The sequence below is a fragment of the Triplophysa rosa genome, linkage group LG25 (genome assembly GCF_024868665.1).
Source record: "Triplophysa rosa linkage group LG25, Trosa_1v2, whole genome shotgun sequence".
NCBI lineage: Eukaryota > Metazoa > Chordata > Actinopteri > Cypriniformes > Nemacheilidae > Triplophysa > Triplophysa rosa.
The window spans coordinates 3,297,283-3,316,415 of record NC_079914.1 but is presented as its reverse complement, the minus strand read 5'-3'; the positions used below and the strand labels follow the sequence as shown (position 1 = coordinate 3,316,415).

Sequence of the window (19,133 nt, the reverse complement as noted above, 5' to 3'; positions counted from 1 at the left end):
AGTACATAATGAATAAGAATAAAAATAATATACTTTTAAAACACTCTGCTGTCTGCTTGGATATGAGTAGGTCATAGAGAAATAGAGAAATACGTTGATTCTCTGGCTGTTGTAAATGTGTAAGGCACATTTGCTATGTAGAAGAAAACTATGGAATTTAATGCTAATGACGACATCTTTTTCTAACCTTATTTTATTAGAAAAAGTGAAAACTGTAAACTGATATTCCTATTCTTTCTCTGAGCCCTGATGGGTACTGTGTAACTTTATTGAAACAAAAGGAAACAACACTAAGCTGATTTCATTTTAAATTAATTGAAGCAGAAGTCTGTTTGCATCATTGAATCATTATTTTCCTGTCGATCACTGTAAAGCTGCTTTGAAACAATCTGTATTGTATAAAGTGATGTAACAAAGGTGATTTGACTTGAAAATGTGGATTTATTTGGAGCCAGAAATTGTCTTGAAGGTATGGAAGCAACTCCTCATTAATTTATCCATCTGTACAAGACTACAACAATAAGACAACCAACAGATGGAGCTCTTGTTGGGTGTCTGTCCTTTTCTTTTCAATTTTTCCTAAGTGTGCATTCCTGTGTTAACGTGTGTGGTGTTGTCACATTAATGTACCGCTAGGTGGCACTCCTCTATTTGAGTTGCATAGAGATGCAGAGAGAGAGAAGAAGTAATAGAGTACGGAGCATGTGCCTGCATGTTATCCTGTATGTGTTAGGTGAATAAATGTTACTGAAAGGAATCTACGGTCTCCAGCTTCTTGTCTGCATTAAGACATAACAAATTGGCGACGAGGACGTTTTTTTTACAAGATTTTCTGAGGATGGCTTCAGTAAGTGCACCATTTCCCAATCCTTTTTTGCCTTGTGCCGGTGAGCCTGCTATACCGCTAGTCACATGGCTGAAAATGTTCCGGAACTACATGCTAGTCATCAATGCTACTGGGGATTTATGGTCAGAAGCCAGAAAACGTGCTTTGCTTCTTCACTGCCTCGGAACCGAAGGACAGAGATTGTTTTATACACTGCCCAATACCGGTGACGATCTAGCTGATGCTATTACGGCTTTGGAACAACACTTTGTTCCGAAAAGAAATGTGGTCGTGGAAAGACATGCTTTCAGGAAACGCATACAGAGGATAGATGAAACGGTAGTACAATACATTGCTGCATTAAGAGATTTAGCGACTACTTGTGAATTTGCTGACAATCTTGACGATATGTTGCGTGATCAACTTGTTGAAAATATTGCTAACCCTCGCATTCGTGAAAGATTATTAGTGGAATCTAAATTGACACTGGAGACTGCAATTACAATTGCCACACAGCTAGAGACCGCTGATGCTCAGGCGAAATCGCTAGCTACGAGTAACTTCGCTCCAGTTCAAGTTGTACATGCCACTCCTGCTTCTGGACGACTGCGTCCTAAGGCCAAATTCAAAGCACGTACCTCATCAAAACCACCTGCTTCAGCTCCGTCAGCTCGAACATGCTTTCGCTGTGGCTCTGCTGGACATCTTGCAAACGCACAGAACTGCCCCGCTGCATCTGCTAAATGTAAGAATTGCAATAAGATTGGACATTTTGCACGAGTCTGCCGTTCTGCTCCTACTCATTCAGTGCATTCAGTTGAATTGCCAGAGGTCTGTATTCTCCATCTGCCTGGAGCGACTGACCGTCTGATGTGTGAAGTGACCGTACATGCCTCACCTGCTGCTACCCCTGTGTCTCTTCAACTTACTGTGGACTCTGGTTCGTCTGTGTCCATCCTGCCGAAACAACTGTATGAACAGCATTTTCGCACTGTGCCTTTGCAAGCCCCTGCTGCCCGTTTAGTTACTTACTTACAAGAGCCGATTTCAGTACTAGGATGTTTATCTGTTACAGTCACTAAATATGGCATTACCTGTCCTGCACACTTCTTCATTGTTGACACTGGCACTGCTTTGCTAGGCATGGATCTGATTAAGGGACTTCAGCTGCAATTTACTGGACACACTGTGCTGCCATCTTCACAATCCTCTCCAGTCTGTGCTCTCTCCACTTCTCCATCACAGCATGCTGCATTAGGCTGTGTGAACAACTTCACGCACAAGGTGAAGATTTCTGACTCTGTACCTCCTGTCAGATGCAAATTGCGTCGCTTACCTTTCTCCGTGAGAGATGCTGTTTGAACTGGAACATCTCTTACAGGCTGGTGTGATCGAACGGATTGATTCTTCTCCATGGGTTTCTCCGATTGTTGTGGTCCAAAAGAAAACGGGGGGATCCGCATGTGTGTGGACTTGCGAGGGCCCAACAAGGCAGTTATAGTAGACAGCTACCCATTGCCACACATGGAGGAGATGATGACATTACTGCAAGGTGCGACTGTGTTTTCAACTATAGACTTGGAAAGTGCATACCATCAGGTACCTCTTCATGAAGATTGCTGGGACCTCACTGCTTTTCTTACACATGAGGGCCTCTTCAGATTCTGCAGGGTACCTTATGGCTTGGCGTCTGCTCCAGCTGCATTCCAAAAGATGATGGTCATCATTCTAAAAGGAATCCAGAACGTTGCAAATTATCTGGATGACATCATTGTGTGGGGACGCTCGCTGCAAGAACATGATCAAGCGCTAGAGAAGGTGATGCAACGTCTCAAAGATGCTGGGTTGGTGTTGAATGAGTCAAAATGTCAATTCAGAAAACAGAGCTTGAAGTTTCTAGGCCACATGGTGACATCGCAGGGTATTCAGTTAGATCAGGAACATCTATCTGCAATAATCGATGCACCTGCACCAACGGATGCTGTTCAGTTGCGTTCTTTGCTGAGTCTTCTCTCCTGGTACAACAAATTCATTCCTAATTTCGCTTCCGTGGTGATGCCTCTGCGTGAGTGCTTGAGAGATGAGAGTGGATTTCGCTGGTCTGATGATGCTCAACAAAGCTTGGACGATGTGAAGAAGCTGCTAGTTCACAGTCCTGCGCTTATACTGTTTGACCCGGAGATGCTGGTGGTCATTTCTACTGACGCGTCTGCATATGGACTAGGTGCTGTCTTCGCTCAAATTGGCACTGATGGTCAAGAACATACTGTCGCTTTCGCATCCAGAACACTGTCCTCAGCTGAACAGAATTACTCCACTGTTGAAAAGGAGGCTCTGGCGTGTGTCTGGGCGGTGGAAAAATGGAGAACTTACTTGTGGGGTCGCAGATTTACGTTGCGGACTGACCATCAAGCGTTAACGACACTGCTGACCACAAAAGGGACTGATAGAGCTGGTATGCGTATTGCTTGGTGGGCTGCTCGGTTGCTCTGTTTCGACTACATAGTTAAGTATCGTGCTGGATCTGAGAACTACACTGCAGATTGTTTATCCCGCTTGCCCTTGCCTCTTCCTTTGGATGCTGAGTCTGATACAGAACCCGAGTTTGTTGCTTTACTGTCTTCTGGGCCGATTGCCATATCCCATGAAGAATTTGCTACTGCCTCTGCTCACTGTTCTGAACTCTCTGTGTTGCGCGCACAAATTGCGAGTAAATGGCCTTCATCTTCCTCTGCTGTGGATCCTGTGATTCGTCTGTACTACAAGCTCCGACATGAGTTCAGTGTGCAAGCTGAGTTTGTGTTTAGAGGATCTAGACTGGTTGTGCCTGTAAAATTGCGTGAGTCATTGTTCCATATTGCACATGAGGGTCATCAGGGAATTGTGAGAACGAAGCAACGCCTGCGTGAGATGTATTGGTGGCCAAACATGGACACATTTGTGACGGAGAAAATTGCTGCTTGTCATTTATGTCTTTCTCTGGACAAAACTGCGAAAGCCTCTGCTGTTCCACTCCAGCCTGTTCCTTTACCTTCTGCACCGTGGGAAAAACTGGCGATAGACATTGTGGGCCCGTTCGAGACTGCTGTCTGGGACTGTCGATTTGCTCTGACACTCACTGACTATTATAGTAAGTGGCCTGAGGTAGCCTTTACTGCGTCTGTTGCAACAAAACAGGTGACTGCATTTCTTACCTCTGTCTTCAGCAGACACGGCAACCCGGCCACTCTGGTCAGTGATAGTGGGCCTCAGTTCACTTCCCCTGAGTTTGCTGCATTCCTGAAAGAGAGAGATATTAAGCACATTCGTACTTCAGTGTATCATCCTGCTGCAAATGGTGCTATTGAACGCTTTCACAGAGTTCTCAAGAGTACAATCCAATCAGCAATCCTAGAATCCGCACCATGGAAATCAACAGTGACTGACTTCCTGCAGATTTACCGCGCTACACCTCATGCTGTAACAGGTGTTTCCCCATTCGAATTGCTTCATGGAAGAAAAATGCGTACCCGTCTCAATGTCCTGAAACCTTCACCTTCTGGTCATGAGCCGACACCTCTGCAGAAACGTGTTTCCTCACGTCAGGATGTCATGAAATCTCGCTTTGACCACAAGCATCGAGTGCGGCATTTCTCTTTTCGACCAGGGAATAAAGTGCGCATTAAAAAGTCTGTACATGTACCAAAAGCTTATCCAAAGTTCACTCCTCCAGTTGAGGTCAGGAAAAAAGTTGGTCCTTACACTTACCTCTTGGATGATGGAAAAAAGTGGCATGCACCGTGTCTTGCACCCTTGCCAACTAGAGAGTTGGATAATGGAATGACAGCCAATGCTGAAAACGTGATGCCCTCTCATGTTCCATTGTCTGGAAATTCAGTGTCTTCTGAGGCTGGTCCAAGAGAACAACGTCAAAGACGTGAGCCAGGTTGGCTAAAGGACTATGTTACTAGTCACAGAAATTGACATTGACTTTTGCACACACATCATATACTTATATGAAAGTTAAGTGCTGAATTGTAATTAAGTTGTTGGTTCATTACTTTAAATACTCTTCTGCATTCATTTCATGTATTGCTTCATGTAATTCATTATGTGTGACATTGTTGATGCATGGCAGATTTGCTGTTGATTCTGTTCCATGTTACTTATTGGTTACAGGAGCATCATTTAAGTAAAAGGGGAATATGTGGTGTTGTCACATTAATGTACCGCTAGGTGGCACTCCTCTATTTGAGTTGCATAGAGATGCAGAGAGAGAGAAGAAGTAGTAGAGTACGGAGCATGTGCCTGCATGTTATCCTGTATGTGTTAGGTGAATAAATGTTACTGAAAGGAATCTACGGTCTCCAGCTTCTTGTCTGCATTAAGACATAACAACGTGTTTCACAAGTGTTTCCTTTTCCCTTGCTTTAGGATGATCCTACAGGAATAATAAAAAATATAGCTGCAAGCAGCAATTAGCGGGTTTCAAGGCACTTTGTGGGATTTATCACTTCAGTGCTTTTTAGATCTTTTTAGCTTTATTTATTATTAGTAATAGACCTCATAATATAGTTACAACGAAACCACAACTATACTTTTATTTCTTTCATTTGATCTGAGACATACTCAATACAAACTTAAAAGTTCACCCATCCTAACTTATTACTCAAGAACCTATGTAATGTTGTTACAGTCCTGCCAGAGGGTGGCAGAACAACAATTACCCACAATACACTGCAGCATCAGACAATGATTTACTGTTTACAGTTATTATTTGCTTTGACACTGCAGTGTACTGTAGATTCACAATAGTTTAGCTGGTCAGACTCTGACATTAATTAAAATAATACAATTCAAACTCTAGATCTCAGAGAGGCTCGGCTATAGTGTGTGCAAAAGGGGCAATCTGTGTGGATTTGTATTCATCTGTGCATTTTACTCAACTATGTTATGTTGGCTGAACAAAAAATCTGACAAGACAATTTTTAAAATTAAGTTCATATGGCAACATGCTTTTTAAAGTAATATGAACATTAGAGGATTCAGCAAAACTGACAAAAGGAGAAGTTCATTTTTTTAAGTGATTGCATTTATAGTAAGAATTTAATGATATATTAAAGGTAAGGATGTCCAATCAGGTTTTCTGTGGCTCTGATCAGAGTCATTAAGTATCTGCTCATACCGAGTCCTGATCTGATACTTATTTGTGTTTGCTGCACACTACAAGTACATTAATGTTATTCAAATCAATCCGGGATGTGCAAAGAGTTCCTCGAGAAGAGTTTCATTATGAAACTTCAATGCACCATTGCTTCACTTCTCGCTGGGTCACTTCCCTTTAGTGGAAGACCTTTTGAACTTCCCTTTTCTTCTTCATAATATCCAGATCCAGAATCAGCAAGGGGAGTGTCCAGGATTTTATACATGGAAAACAACTGCAGAAAAAAATTATATAACTACTTCATTGCTAATCACAGTTGTTTAAACAGTTTTGAAAAGTGAATGTGATCTGAAATCCTTATTGAAAATTACTATTTATCTTCCAGGCTACATCATATGTATAAAACAGATACTAAAGAATAAGTATGAGTATATCGTCGCTGTCGGGCGGAATCCTCGCATCTCCAAAACCATTATTTTTCAGGAATTTTTTTGAGTTATTAAACATTGTATCGTTAAAGTTGGTATTATACCTTATATTGCTATCATATACTGTTGTGTACCAACATTAACACAACATTTCCCCAAAACCATGTTTAATCGGAGATACAAGGTTTATAACTTTGGAGCAGGGCGATACGAGATTACGCTGTCATCGATAAGAATGGTACGGACACAGACGTCGCTGCTGCCAGTTGAGTCTTTTGAAAAGAGACAAGGCTTTAAGAGCTAATGAAAGCTAATGATTGTGGTTACATACATCTTCCTAAACTCTATTTTAAACGTTAGAGCTATGAGTGATGCGATACCAAAATAAAACGTTAAACAGGCTGTCTAATATAGGCGGAAATTAATCTGCACTTAAATAAAGTCGGCGGTCGCGTTGAGCCTCTTGACAAGAGAAAAGGCTTCAATAGTTAACCAAAGCTAATGACTGTGGTTACATACATCTTCCTAAACTCTATTTTAAAGGTTTAAGAACTATAAGTGATGTAATACAAAAAACGATGAGCTGACTAGGCTGTCTAATAGGCGGAAATTAGCCGAATCTGCTCGCAAACTTACATTCGTGGCTCACGGGCCTCCTTCTGCACCGAAACATTACAGCTATCGATTTTTAACAAAACAGACCTACTCAAATGTATCTAACCTAACTATTCTCACTCGTTATTGTCTAAAAAACTTCCAATCAGGAGACATGCCGAGAGGCTCCCGCAGAGTGAAGAAGAGGTGGAGTTACGAGACTTCTCAGACAGTTGAAGTGTCCAATGGAGTTAAGAGATTTGCTCTCAAGCTATTTTCAACACTTTAGATTGGTTAATAATTTGTAAAAAATAACAGACCACATGGGGACTGACCAATAGCATCGATTTGTGAAAAAATACGAAATTGACCAAATTTGGACATAGGAGGTTTCCGCCCGACAACGATGATATACACAAACGTGCAGTCGAGTAAATAGTTGTTTATGGCAGACGGATCTCTCGAGATCAGACAGGTGTAGTCTTCACTTTCAAGCAAGCACACAGAAAGTTACTTCTGCAGATCTTTCTTGTCCAGCAGTGCACACTTTATTTATTTTAAACGCATGTGATACGCATTTTATCTTGTACAGTACAGACACTTTGTGGCATCATTTGTGTTGAATTAGCAGCTAACAGTTTTAGAGCTACACAACACTAGTACATTAATTTTACACTTTGCCTTACGCAGTGATTTAAATAAAGAAATTGGCTATATGCGATAATTCACTTTGTTATACTGAACTCACCGAGATAGAGAGAGGAGAATATATCGCATTTAAAACTGTCTTTACTACTACTATTGCTTTGGTAGGCTATATTTTATGCTTGGAGATTTACATTCTCACAGTTCAATATAAACACTAACCGGTGTTAATTTAACACACATATTGTTAATTTAACATCAGGGATTTTGCGGTGTCATGTCTCTGGAGGAATTAGTTTTTCTTTTGACTCTGCTGTAGTTATACTAATACTCCTGCCTGTATGGTGCACAATAAAGTACAAATTAGTTGTTCCAATTTAGCAGACTTTAAGTGTATTTTGTATTTTTATTAATTACAAATGTGGCCACAAATGACGCACGCACGCAAGCACACACACACACACGCTTTGTAATCTATACTAAGATAAACACAGCTGAATCTTTTGTTAAACTAATAATGGTCAAATTTATAATGCTTAATATTCTAAAATAAGATATTCGTTATCACGTATGCAGCCTACAAATGCGACTTTTGGAGGATGCAGCCTTGCGTTTGAGAAATGGCCTGAAAGTTTCTTCCATATTGGCTAGTTGCTTATGGGCTGCGTCTCAAAGCTATAAAGCGCTGTCTTTGGAATCTGCATGACATGAAGGCATTGAATCCAGTGCTTCTGTCTCCTGATACCTTGAAGTTCATCTGAATGATTTCTGAAGGCAAGGCAGCATACTGTAGATGTTCTTCGCTGCTTTTGAAGTCCCACAGTGCTATGCATGTGAGGAAGGTGATTGGTCGAGCAGGGTCGAGCTAAAAAAATAAGAGGTATACATTTAAGTTTCATTTTCAAGAACTTAGTACAAATTGCCCCTAAGGGAGACAATAAAAAGTTACTAAGACTTGTTTCCAAATATGTGATTGGCTGTTACAAATATGCTTTCTATTAAAATTGAAATAGCGTGATTAAGTGCTTATGGAGACGTGAACTGTTTAGAATGATTCAGTTCGATTTGGTGAACAGGATCGACCGGTGTTTTTTAGCTTTAGTGTACACCTCGTCACACAGACATTGTAGACATTGTTCTGTTTTGTTTGTTATAAACCAGAAATGACAAGGAGGAAGCTTCACCCAATACAAAGTCAATGGAGAGGCTTAGATTTTTCTCCCAGTGGGCGTGGTTTTTAAAGTGACGCATTGTGCTCTGTTTCTATTGGGGTTTGGAGAAACATAAGAGGAAAAACATTGCTACTCACTCACATGAGCATTAGTAGAGAAAAAATATATATAATTATTGTCCCATACAAAGAATTGGCAAGACTCAAGAATAGCATTAATATTTTTCCCTACAGAAATGGACTTCATTAACAGACCAAAGGATCATGGAACGTAAGTTATTATGTTGTGTGCAATGCTTTCATTGAAAAATGTATAAGCGTTAATGAAGACTCACATTATAAATTGTTTATTTTAATATTGTATTATTATGATTAACAGGGAGAAATATCCTCCTTATTGGAAAAACAGGAGATGGCAAAAGCAGTGCCGGCAATACAATTCTCAACAAAGACGTATTCACCCCTAAAGCTACAGCTAGTTCTGCTACAGATGAACCTGTAAGAGGACGTGGGTTGGTTAATGGAAGAGAGATCACCGTTATTTACACTCCTGGATTCTTTGACACAGATCAAGATGATGAAAAGACAAAATCTGAGATCATTAAAGCTCTGATGGACACTACTGTGCTTCATGCCATTGTGCTTGTTCTAAAAGTTGGAAGATACACAAAACAAGAAAACGAGGTGGTAGAAGAATTTCTGAACTTAATGAGAGATGAACGTGTCCTGAAACACACAGCGATCTTATTCACTTTTGGTGAGCAACTAGAAGGCCAGACCTTAAAAGAATTCGGTGCTTTTCTGGGTGTCAGTTTTGTCAGTGTGACTATTAAAACTGGTAAACATATTAAACATATTAAAGCCACTGCTAAAATCCATGGGTGCATCAGCAGTTGTGGCTGCAGAAGGAGCTGCAGTTACTGGAGTAGTAGCAGTAGTGGAAACAGGAGCAGTGGCTGAAGGTGCCGGAGCAGTAGGTGCAGGGGTTGGTACTGTGATTGCTGGCAGTGTTCTTGGAGCTGCAGCTCTTGCAGGAGCTATTGTAGGAGCAATCACTGGATGGAAAGCTGCAGAAGAAGCTGATTCAATGTACGACGCAATGAAAAAGGCTGCAGAAGCTAACTATGAGAATGCAAAAGCTGTGGTTGAGAAGGTACATGAATTTGCTTCTCTTGTGGGGTACAATAACATCTAGATCATTAAAAAATATTTTACATTATTTATATTTAGTAAAGACAGTCTCCAGCTTTATTAACTTTTAATTCAAGATCTTTATTGTCATGTGTACCAGGTACAATAAAACGCTTACTTTGTTTACATCTCTTGAGAAAAACATGGTGGAAGGGGAACAGACAAATTACCAATACAATAAAAATAATATAAAGAATAAAGTATATACAGCAAAAGTTGTAAATCAAAATAATGATGTTCTGATTTGTTTTCACTTCTTGTCGTTGCAATTGTTAATTAAACTATGTTGCAGTCACAGTCATTTTATTGTTATGCAGATATAGACTGGTTGTATTTTAAAATAATTTATCTTTTCTTCCTCAATATAGAAACATCAATACTACAAATTATAATTTTTGAATCACTTATATTAATATAATATCGCTGGAGTAGGAGTGCGATACGGCTGTATATATCAGCATGGTTGTGATTAGGCCAGAGGTACGAGGCCACAGGCCGAGCACAGGAAACAATTACAGCCATACTGGTAAAGAGCCATATCACACAACTACAACAGTTCGATGGCACAAGTGTCTTTAAAACCCTCTCATTTTTAAAGGAAATGGGGAACATGTGCTTTGTTAAAGTTCACACGGCAATTTCTATTATGTAAAGTGTTTCTCGAGATTCTCGTGTCCCGCGGTGAATTTTTTTAAACTATTCCTGAGTGCTGTGAATTACTCTTAGAGCCAAATGCACGTGTGTTTTACTTTCAGTCCGACTTAGCGTAGTGGCGGAGTGATACAAACGGGGAAAAGGTACCCATGATGATACTGGTGGAATAGTGCAAGGCTCTCAGCCAATCAGATTTGAGAACCAGAAAGAACTGTTGTATAATGTTATATATGATTAAGTATGTTTAATTATTGCCATATACAGTACATAATCAACACGAATAAAAATAATATACTTTTAAAACACTCTGGTGTCTGCTTAGATTTTTTTATTGACTAGGTCATACAGAAATACTTTCATTCTCTGGTTGTTGCAAATGTGTAAGGCACATTTGCTATGTAGAAGAAAACTATGAAACACAATGCTAATAATGACATCACCTTGTAACCTAATTTTATAAGGAAAGGTGAAAACTGTAAACTGATATTCCTATTCTTTCTCTGAGCCCTGATGGGTACAGTGTTTACAGAAACACCTTCTGATGCACGACCTTGGACACATCATCAGTGTAGTTTCCAGGAGTCACTGGGTGTTTCGGGTCTTTGAACAGACACCCTCATCCTTGCGACCCGACCGAGGCTGATCAGACCCCGGCCTGTGTCCAAGTAGCATTCTACTGCCCCCACTGCTCTCCCCTCTTCACCCAGAGCCATCTGGATGCTTTCTCTGCTGCCTCCACATTGTTACCTATGGCTCTTTTTCGGTTAGCACCTTTTATGCCCAGGGTGCCTCTTGCTCAGAGAGTGACTGGCAAATCCCCTGCTGCCCACCTCTACTGGCATACACCTGGTCCTCCATCCGTTCCTCCGACAATCCTCCAACAGTTCTTGGTATTTCTCCCTCTTTCTCTCTTGAACCTTCTCCATCCTCTCCTCCCAGGGCACAGTCAGCTCCACCAAGATCAGTTATTTTGTGGCCTCTGAGACCAAAATGATGTCAGGTCTCAATTTGGACTGGGTGATGTATGATGGAATTTTCAGCTGCCTTTCCAGGTCGACTGTCATTGCCCAGTCCCGGGCTGTGGAGAGCAAGCCTACAGAGCAGCTTTTCGATGCTTTCTCTGGCTTTCGTCCTTCCCTGATGAAGTGAATTGCCTTGGCTGTAGCTTGGGTGTGTCGGCTGTCCTTGATCCCCTTGCTGATTGCCGCAGCGATGGATTTGAGGACCTGGTCGTGCCTCCATCGATACCGGCCCTCACCCAGCGCCTTGGAGCAGCTGCTCAGGATGTGTTCTAATGTCCCTATTTTGGAACAAAGGGGTGTTTCTATTTTGCCCCATGTGCACAGGTTAGATGGACTTGGGAGGACATCATAGACCCCCTGAATCAAGAACTTGATCCTCTGGGGATTCCACTTCCAGATGTCCTTCCAAGTGACACTCCGCTCCATCGCCTGCTCCCACCTCATCCAGGCGCCTTGCTGCCGTATGGCCACTGCTCTGCTGGTTCGCTCTTCCTCGACTGAAGCTCGCACCTCCTCCTGTACCAGCCTCTGCCTCTGCAGAGTCTATGCTTGCTGGACTGCCTCGGCTGCCCTCCACTTCCTCCCTGTCCTCACAACAATCCCTGCACGGACACTTTGGCATCTCTGGATCCATAGTAAAGCAGGTGTTCCCGTTCCCGTGCCAGTGCAACGATGAACTCCTCCTTGACTGAACTAAAAGGGAGCCTGAGCTTGTTGGTGTTCCCATATAGCCCGATGTTACATAGGCTAAGTGGTAGACCCAGCCATCTGCGTAGATAGCTGCTCACCTTTTGCTCAAAACCTTCCACCACAGTCATGGGGACCTCATAGATGAGCAGAGGCCAGAGCATTCTTGGGAGGATTCCATGCTGGTAGACCCAGGCCTCGAATCTTCCAGGGAGCCCAGACTTGTACACTGTTCTCAACCATCCCTCCAGGTCAGCACCGGTTGCCTTGATGGAGTCTCTGTCATTCAGGCTGCAGTTGAAGACCTTCCCAAGGCTCTTCACTGGTCTCTCTGTGACTCACGAGATCTGGTGTTCTCCTAGCCTGAAGCGGAATCTGTCTGTAATCTTCCCCTTCTTTAGTACCAAAGACCTGGGCCCTGTTTCACAATACTCACGCACACACACATATATTCTTTATTCTTCATTTACCAATGTCAACGTATTTGATAGAAAATTAACAGTGACACAATAAGTTTCTGTAAGTGCTGTAAATGTTTGTGTGATCCCCATAGTAGGTTGTGACAGTACCAAATCATCTCTGCTGCATATTTCTCCAGTTGCTAAATATGTGAATGTAGTGATTTCTTCTATTTCTGGCGCTATGGCATTTCTGCGCTGTCTTGGAGATGTTAGCGTGTCTCTAATAAGATCGGTCACAAACATGAACCCTGCACGATCTAATGTGTTATGTCTTAGTAACTCACTGTCATTCAATTCAATGTAATTTAATGTTATAGTGCGTTTACAATTTGCATTGCATCAAAGCAGCTATGCAAGAAAACCAAGATAAATCAAAGTTGAACACAGACAAAAAAAAAGTTCATTGCCAGTGCAAAGAGGGTCACTGAGATGGTACAGCCAGTGATTATCCCCACCTCCAGCTGGTGCCAGTCAGATGTTAGCTGGCCAGTGGAGACTCTCAAGCTGAACTTGCTGTAATAGTCCAAGATGAGATCTTTCACCTTCTGCGGTGCATGGTGTTTCTCCAGTGCGACCTCCACCAGCATGTGGGGTATTGAGCCATAGGCATTGGTGAGGTCCAGCCACAGTACAGCCAGGTCCCCTCTGCCTTCTCTTGCTTCCCTGATTAGCTGGGTTTCAACGCCCGTGTGTTCCAGACAACCGGGAACTCCTGGTATACCTCCCTTTTGCACAGAGGTAAGAAGATTTTACTCTCCACACTGAGCAAGGAGATGACCCGAAACTGGTCGATATTCTCAGACTTCTCCTCTTTTGGTATGCACACTCCCTCAGCATACCTCCATGGCTGGGCGATCTTCCCTCTCCTCCAGATCACCTTCAGGACCCTCCAAAGCCAATGTAGTAGCTTTGGGCAGTTCTTATACACCTTATAGGGCACTCCACTTGGGCCTGGTGCTGAGCTCGATATTGCCCTGCTCACTACTTCCTCCACTTCCCTTAGGCGGGGCTCCTTCAGGTCCGATTTTAATGAGGGCTCTGGTGGTGTTATCAGAGCATCGCATGGACCCAGCGGTTGTCCTCCGATGGAGTCACTATAAGTGGCCTTGAGATGGTCGTTTTTGGTATCCTTGGAGCAGGTAAGGCGGCAAGCTCTCTTTTGGCCAAGGAGCTACTTGGTCAACTTGAATGGATTGGCCAAGAATGCTGCTCTCTTCCTGGCTCTCTCCTTCCGCCTCCTTCTGTGAAACTCTGCCCTCCGTAAGGTCAAGAGTTGTTTCCTTAGGATTGCTCTCAGGTCCGCTAGGCCGGCTCTCTCGACTTGCCCCGCTGACTTGTATTGCCTCTTTAGCAGCCTGAGTTCTTCCCAGAGGCAGTGGATCTTCCTTGCTCTGTGGCTTGGAGCATATACGATGGAGCAGGCATGGATACCTCGGTTCCAAATCGTTCAGCTGCGATGTTCACTATGAGGGTTGTCATCGTTCTCAGTCGGTTGACTGTTACTTCCAGGACCTGGCTTACATCTTCATCAAATTGTTGCCACTCAACTCTCTTGGAGGATTTGGGCCACTGGACCCTTGGCTGGACCAAAAGGGCAGGCTGGCTTTAGAGGCTCTGTGGGTTGTTGGGAGATGATGTTTCTTGGGTTATAGTGGCAGGTGAGCTGATGGCAGCAGGTGTTGGCGACACTAGGAGGCTCTGGGCACTGTGGGTTGCCCCCGGGCCTAGCTCTTCCTGCGTGTTACCAGGAAGTCGCTTCTGTGCGTTGTGTCTTCGTTGCCGCTGTCAAGCATCTCATTCTGCCTTGATGGATTTTTAAACCCCTCTCATTCTTGCAGATCCTGCCACAGATGCACTGTATTGTCATTATCGTTATTCCTTTATCCTGTGTCGTTGTCCTTGAGTCCATCCTGTTGGGGTGTAACTTTATTGAAACAAAATGAAACAACACTAAGCTGATTTCAGTTTAAATTAATTGAAGCAGAAGTCTGTTTGCATCATTGAATCATTGCTTCACTTCTTGCTGGGTCACTTCCCTTTAGTGGAAGACCTTTTGAACTTCCCTTTTCTTCATAATATCCAGATCCATAATCAGCAAGGGGCGTGTCCAGGATTTCAACCATGGAAAACAACTGAAGAATTTTTTTTATAACTACTTCATTGCTAATCACAGTTGTTTAAACAGTTTTGAAAAGTGAACGTGATCTGAAATCCTTATTGAAAATTACTATTTATCTTCCAGGCTACATCATATGTATAAAAACAGACACTAAATAATAAGGATGAATATATACACAAACGTGCAGTCGAGTAAATAGTTGTTTATGGCAGACGGATCTCTCGAGATCAGACAGGTGTAGTCTTCACTTTCAAGCAAGCACACAGACAGTTACTTCTGCAGATCTTTCTTGTCCAGCAGCGCACACTTTATTTCTTTTAAACGCATTGTGATACGCATTTTATCTTGTACAGTACAGACACTTTGTGGCATCATTTGTGTTGAATTAGCAGCTAACAGTTTTAGAGCTACACAACACTAGTACATTAATTTTACACTTTGCCTTACGCAGTGATTTAAATAAAGAAATTGGCTATATGCGATAATTCACTTTGTTATACTGAACTCACCGAGATAGAGAGAGGAGAAGATATCGCATTTAAAACTGTCTATACTACTACTATTGCTTTGGTAGGCTATATTTTATGCTTGGAGATTTACATTCTCACAGTTCAATATAAACACTGACCGGTGTTAATTTAACACACATATTGTTAATTTAACATCAGGGATTTTGCAGTGTCATGTCTCTGGAGAAATGATTTTTTCTTTTGACTCTGCTGTAGTTATACTACCGCTCCTGCCTAAGGATACACGGTGTGACCAGGTGGCTCAAATGCAGACAGCAACGCTTCTCTATCAGAATATTTGCAAAGTGCTCTCCATCAACCTAATCCAAAAATTTTTGTACATTACATTAGTATCCAAGTTGTGACTGTATGGTACACAATAAAGTACAAATAAGTTGTTCCAATTTAGCAGACTTTAAGTGTATTTTATATTTTTATTAATTACAAATGTGGCCACAAATGGCACGCACGCACGCACACACACGAATACGAACACACACGCACGCGCACGCACACACACTTTGTAATCTATACTAACATAAACACAGCTGAATCTTTTGTTCAGTTGGCATGTAGTGCTGTATAATACAGCCGAAGCAGAAAACCTAAAAGTTCCATACTAACATGGAGAAAATAGTATCATCAAAAAGTAAATAACACTTGAAAACTTAGAATTGAGATGAAATTTGTACATTTTTCCTAATCAACAACCCTTGATTGAACCCTTGCATGATGAAAGCATTTATATATATAATGTATCCTTAAAATGGCTTACAGATTAAAATTTGCAGAAAAATATCTACAAACTTTTGCTTAATTGCTAGAAATATGTTTGTGGTGCATTTCCAAGAAATGGGCTTATTTTCACTCCTCCCTCTTTTGCACACAATAAAAATCAGTCAGATGAGCATCTCAGAAACTTTCTGAACTCCAGCTCAGACTCAACACAGCTCACGAACAGCACGCAGGTAAATCTACTGTATATAGCCTACTGTACTAATGTAAACAATACAGTTCAGAAACTGTAAATCATCTCAATAGTGCATCTGCTGTCTTTAATCATCTGATTTTAATCTATTTCAAGTCAGGTCTTTAAATTTATAAAATATTAATCTCCATTAGAAAGAAGTGGGTAAACTGACAAAACGTTGTGGTTTAAAATACTTTTTCCAAGGTCAACCATACAAGTTACAGCAATTTTGAACGAATTCCAGTACTAAATTATGTCTATTATTTTCATCATATCAAATCAAAGCTTGATTATCAAAACTGTTTGTCTGTTTCAACTAACTGTAAAGCTTTATGTGTCTTGTCAGGATGAGACTGGTGGTTCTCATTATACTCTTCATCACCCTGATGTTCAGTGATGGACTTCCATGCCAGAGACGATGGGATAACAACGCTTATCGTGTTTTTCAAAACCGACATATTCTCCAATTAGAGTTTGACAAAAGCAGTCAGAATGCTTGGGCAAATTACCTAACAAGAAGGCATCTTTGTGGCAGAGAAGCACGCCAGTCCTTCGTCCAGAAAAATGACGAGCATAGAATTATGGAAATCTGCACTAGACGGGGCTTCAGATATAGAGACAACATGTGCATCAGTAGGAGAAGGGTCACAGTGTTCATTGTTAACAGCGCTTTGAGATATGGACAATGTCAAGTTCAGGTCCAGACGAAGCGTTATTATGTGATTGTTGCTTGTGAGAATGTTGCCAACCGCTGTTTGCCTGTTCACTATCAAGGACAAACTGTCACGCCACCACCCCGAGGTAGTCTGATCTGCAGAAATTGAGACGTTAATAGCAGTAATTTCTACTTAATCTCTAGCACGTTTCACATGAGCATCATCATCAAAGATGAATGCAAACATGATCATAAACTTCACTTCTATCATTTAACATCACTTCTGCAGCTGCTTTGAATCTTTTTAGCTTGGAGATTCATTCCAATTAATCTTCATTAAATCTCCTTTAGTCAATCAGTGAATGATGTTTCTCCTAAAAGCTTTGTTTGCTTGTTTGAAGAAATTATTGCTGTTTATTACTGTATTCACTTAAAGTGTAGCAAATATCATGCTTTTCCATTGTGAAGTTCTTTTATAATCTTTAGACTTAAACCAAAGTTGTGTTATTTGTGTAAAATAAAGCATCTTTGTGTGTCAGTGTCTGTGTGAGTGACTTACTGTCTCACATCGTGGATGTTTAGTGTGGCTGGTCTGCTTTGTGTTGACATGAGCCGTCATGTGACACAAACACACAGAGGTGAACGCTTCATGAAACAAAATGAATTAATTTATATTAAAATGTCCAACAGTGTGACACACTAAACAAACCAGGAGTCTCAAAATTACTTAAAAACATCCAAATGAAATGCATCAGTCACAAATCAAGATATTTCTTATGTTTTAGCTGACATTTAAACTCAGATTTCTGGTGTCCTTTACACTGACCACTCAAACACTAGAGATGGCAAAATCCAAATGGAGAGAAGCGAGTCTTTTCTTGCACTTTACTATAAAACAAGACATAAGTCACAGTCCTAGGCAGTCTTTCAGTCATATTCATCAAACAATATCTTAAATAGCATCCTTTGGGGAGTTTATACAAAGGGGTACTCCAAACTGAAGACTCACTTTAAACATGAAGACAGAAAGGTAGCTAAATCCAGGAGACTATGGAGCAGAAAAAATAATTCAAGGCAAATAATCCAAACAAGGGATATAACAGAAGACAGCACTCAAAATAACATCGGGACTGAACGAGAACGAACAGTTTAAACTGGGTTGACCATTAATGGTAATGCAACACGCTCAACAACCAATTATCAAAGAAATAATATGAGGTGGAAATGGCGCCATCTAGCGGCGAAATCAAAGCCCTTTAGGTAGATCATCACAATTTCTATTTAAAATTCATCTCATCTATTATTTCCTTTTACCTTATAGGACAACCAATATATATGAGAGGCCTTCATTTTAAAAGTGTGATTCTTACATCTTTTTTAAAAAGGCATTGGGAATTTTTATAATAAATATATTTTAATAGTTTTTCCAATCTCTTAAATATGTTATCACAGACAACCTGTGTGTAAAAATGCCTGTTTCACTTGCCTGTTGTTGTCCATAAATACAAGCTGTGTTAAAAGTCTGCACAACGTGTTATTTTTAACTCGTATCTCTTTTTGCAGCGTAAAATCATGGTAACACCAAATTAAGTGATAATTCGCAAAATTTCTAGAATTGCACTAAAATAAAACCATGATTCAATTAAAAAATATGACATTACCTATATTATCATTGTTACATTTTTTGTATATAATGCATGGAGATTTCTCACTATATGAGACCCAATCTGTAAAAAACCCAGCTATAGTATTTTTTTGTGATTTACTGTTGTTAGTCGGAGCCTGTGGCCACGGCTCGTGGTCCTTTCCACAGTGTATTGTACAAGTGTATTGTGATTGTCAAAACATTTGATAAAATCAATTTCATTACTTTAAATTTTAGGTGAATTGTCCCTTTAAATTTTGAGCACAGACATGGACTTACCATATAAAGGTTAGAGACATCTTGTCAAAAAAAGAAAATTACAGAAATTAATGGAAAAATAAAGAAGAGTTTCTCTGTTAGAATTTATTGTTAAATGATTAGTTTACTTTAATAGGCTAACCACAACCTATAAA

At 40.9% G+C, this 19,133-nt stretch overlaps 1 protein-coding gene across 2 annotated transcripts; it reads left to right on the top strand.

Moving 5' to 3' along the window:
- Positions 1-8,840: 8,840 nt before the first annotated feature.
- Positions 8,841-17,610, top strand: LOC130548887 (GTPase IMAP family member 7-like). Of its 2 annotated transcripts, XR_008962100.1 has the most exons (3): positions 8,841-9,078; positions 9,187-9,960; positions 16,767-17,610. XR_008962100.1 is itself a non-coding variant. In XM_057325933.1 (2 exons), exons 1-2 carry the CDS (start codon positions 9,072-9,074, stop codon positions 9,765-9,767), a joined length of 588 nt encoding a protein of 195 aa, XP_057181916.1. In that variant the 5' UTR covers positions 8,843-9,071; the 3' UTR covers positions 9,768-10,951. The 2 variants fall into 2 exon arrangements, 1 of the variants encoding a protein (XP_057181916.1); XM_057325933.1 differs by lacking the exon at positions 16,767-17,610 and having other exon boundaries at positions 8,843-9,078; positions 9,187-10,951.
- Positions 17,611-19,133: the final 1,523 nt, after the last annotated feature.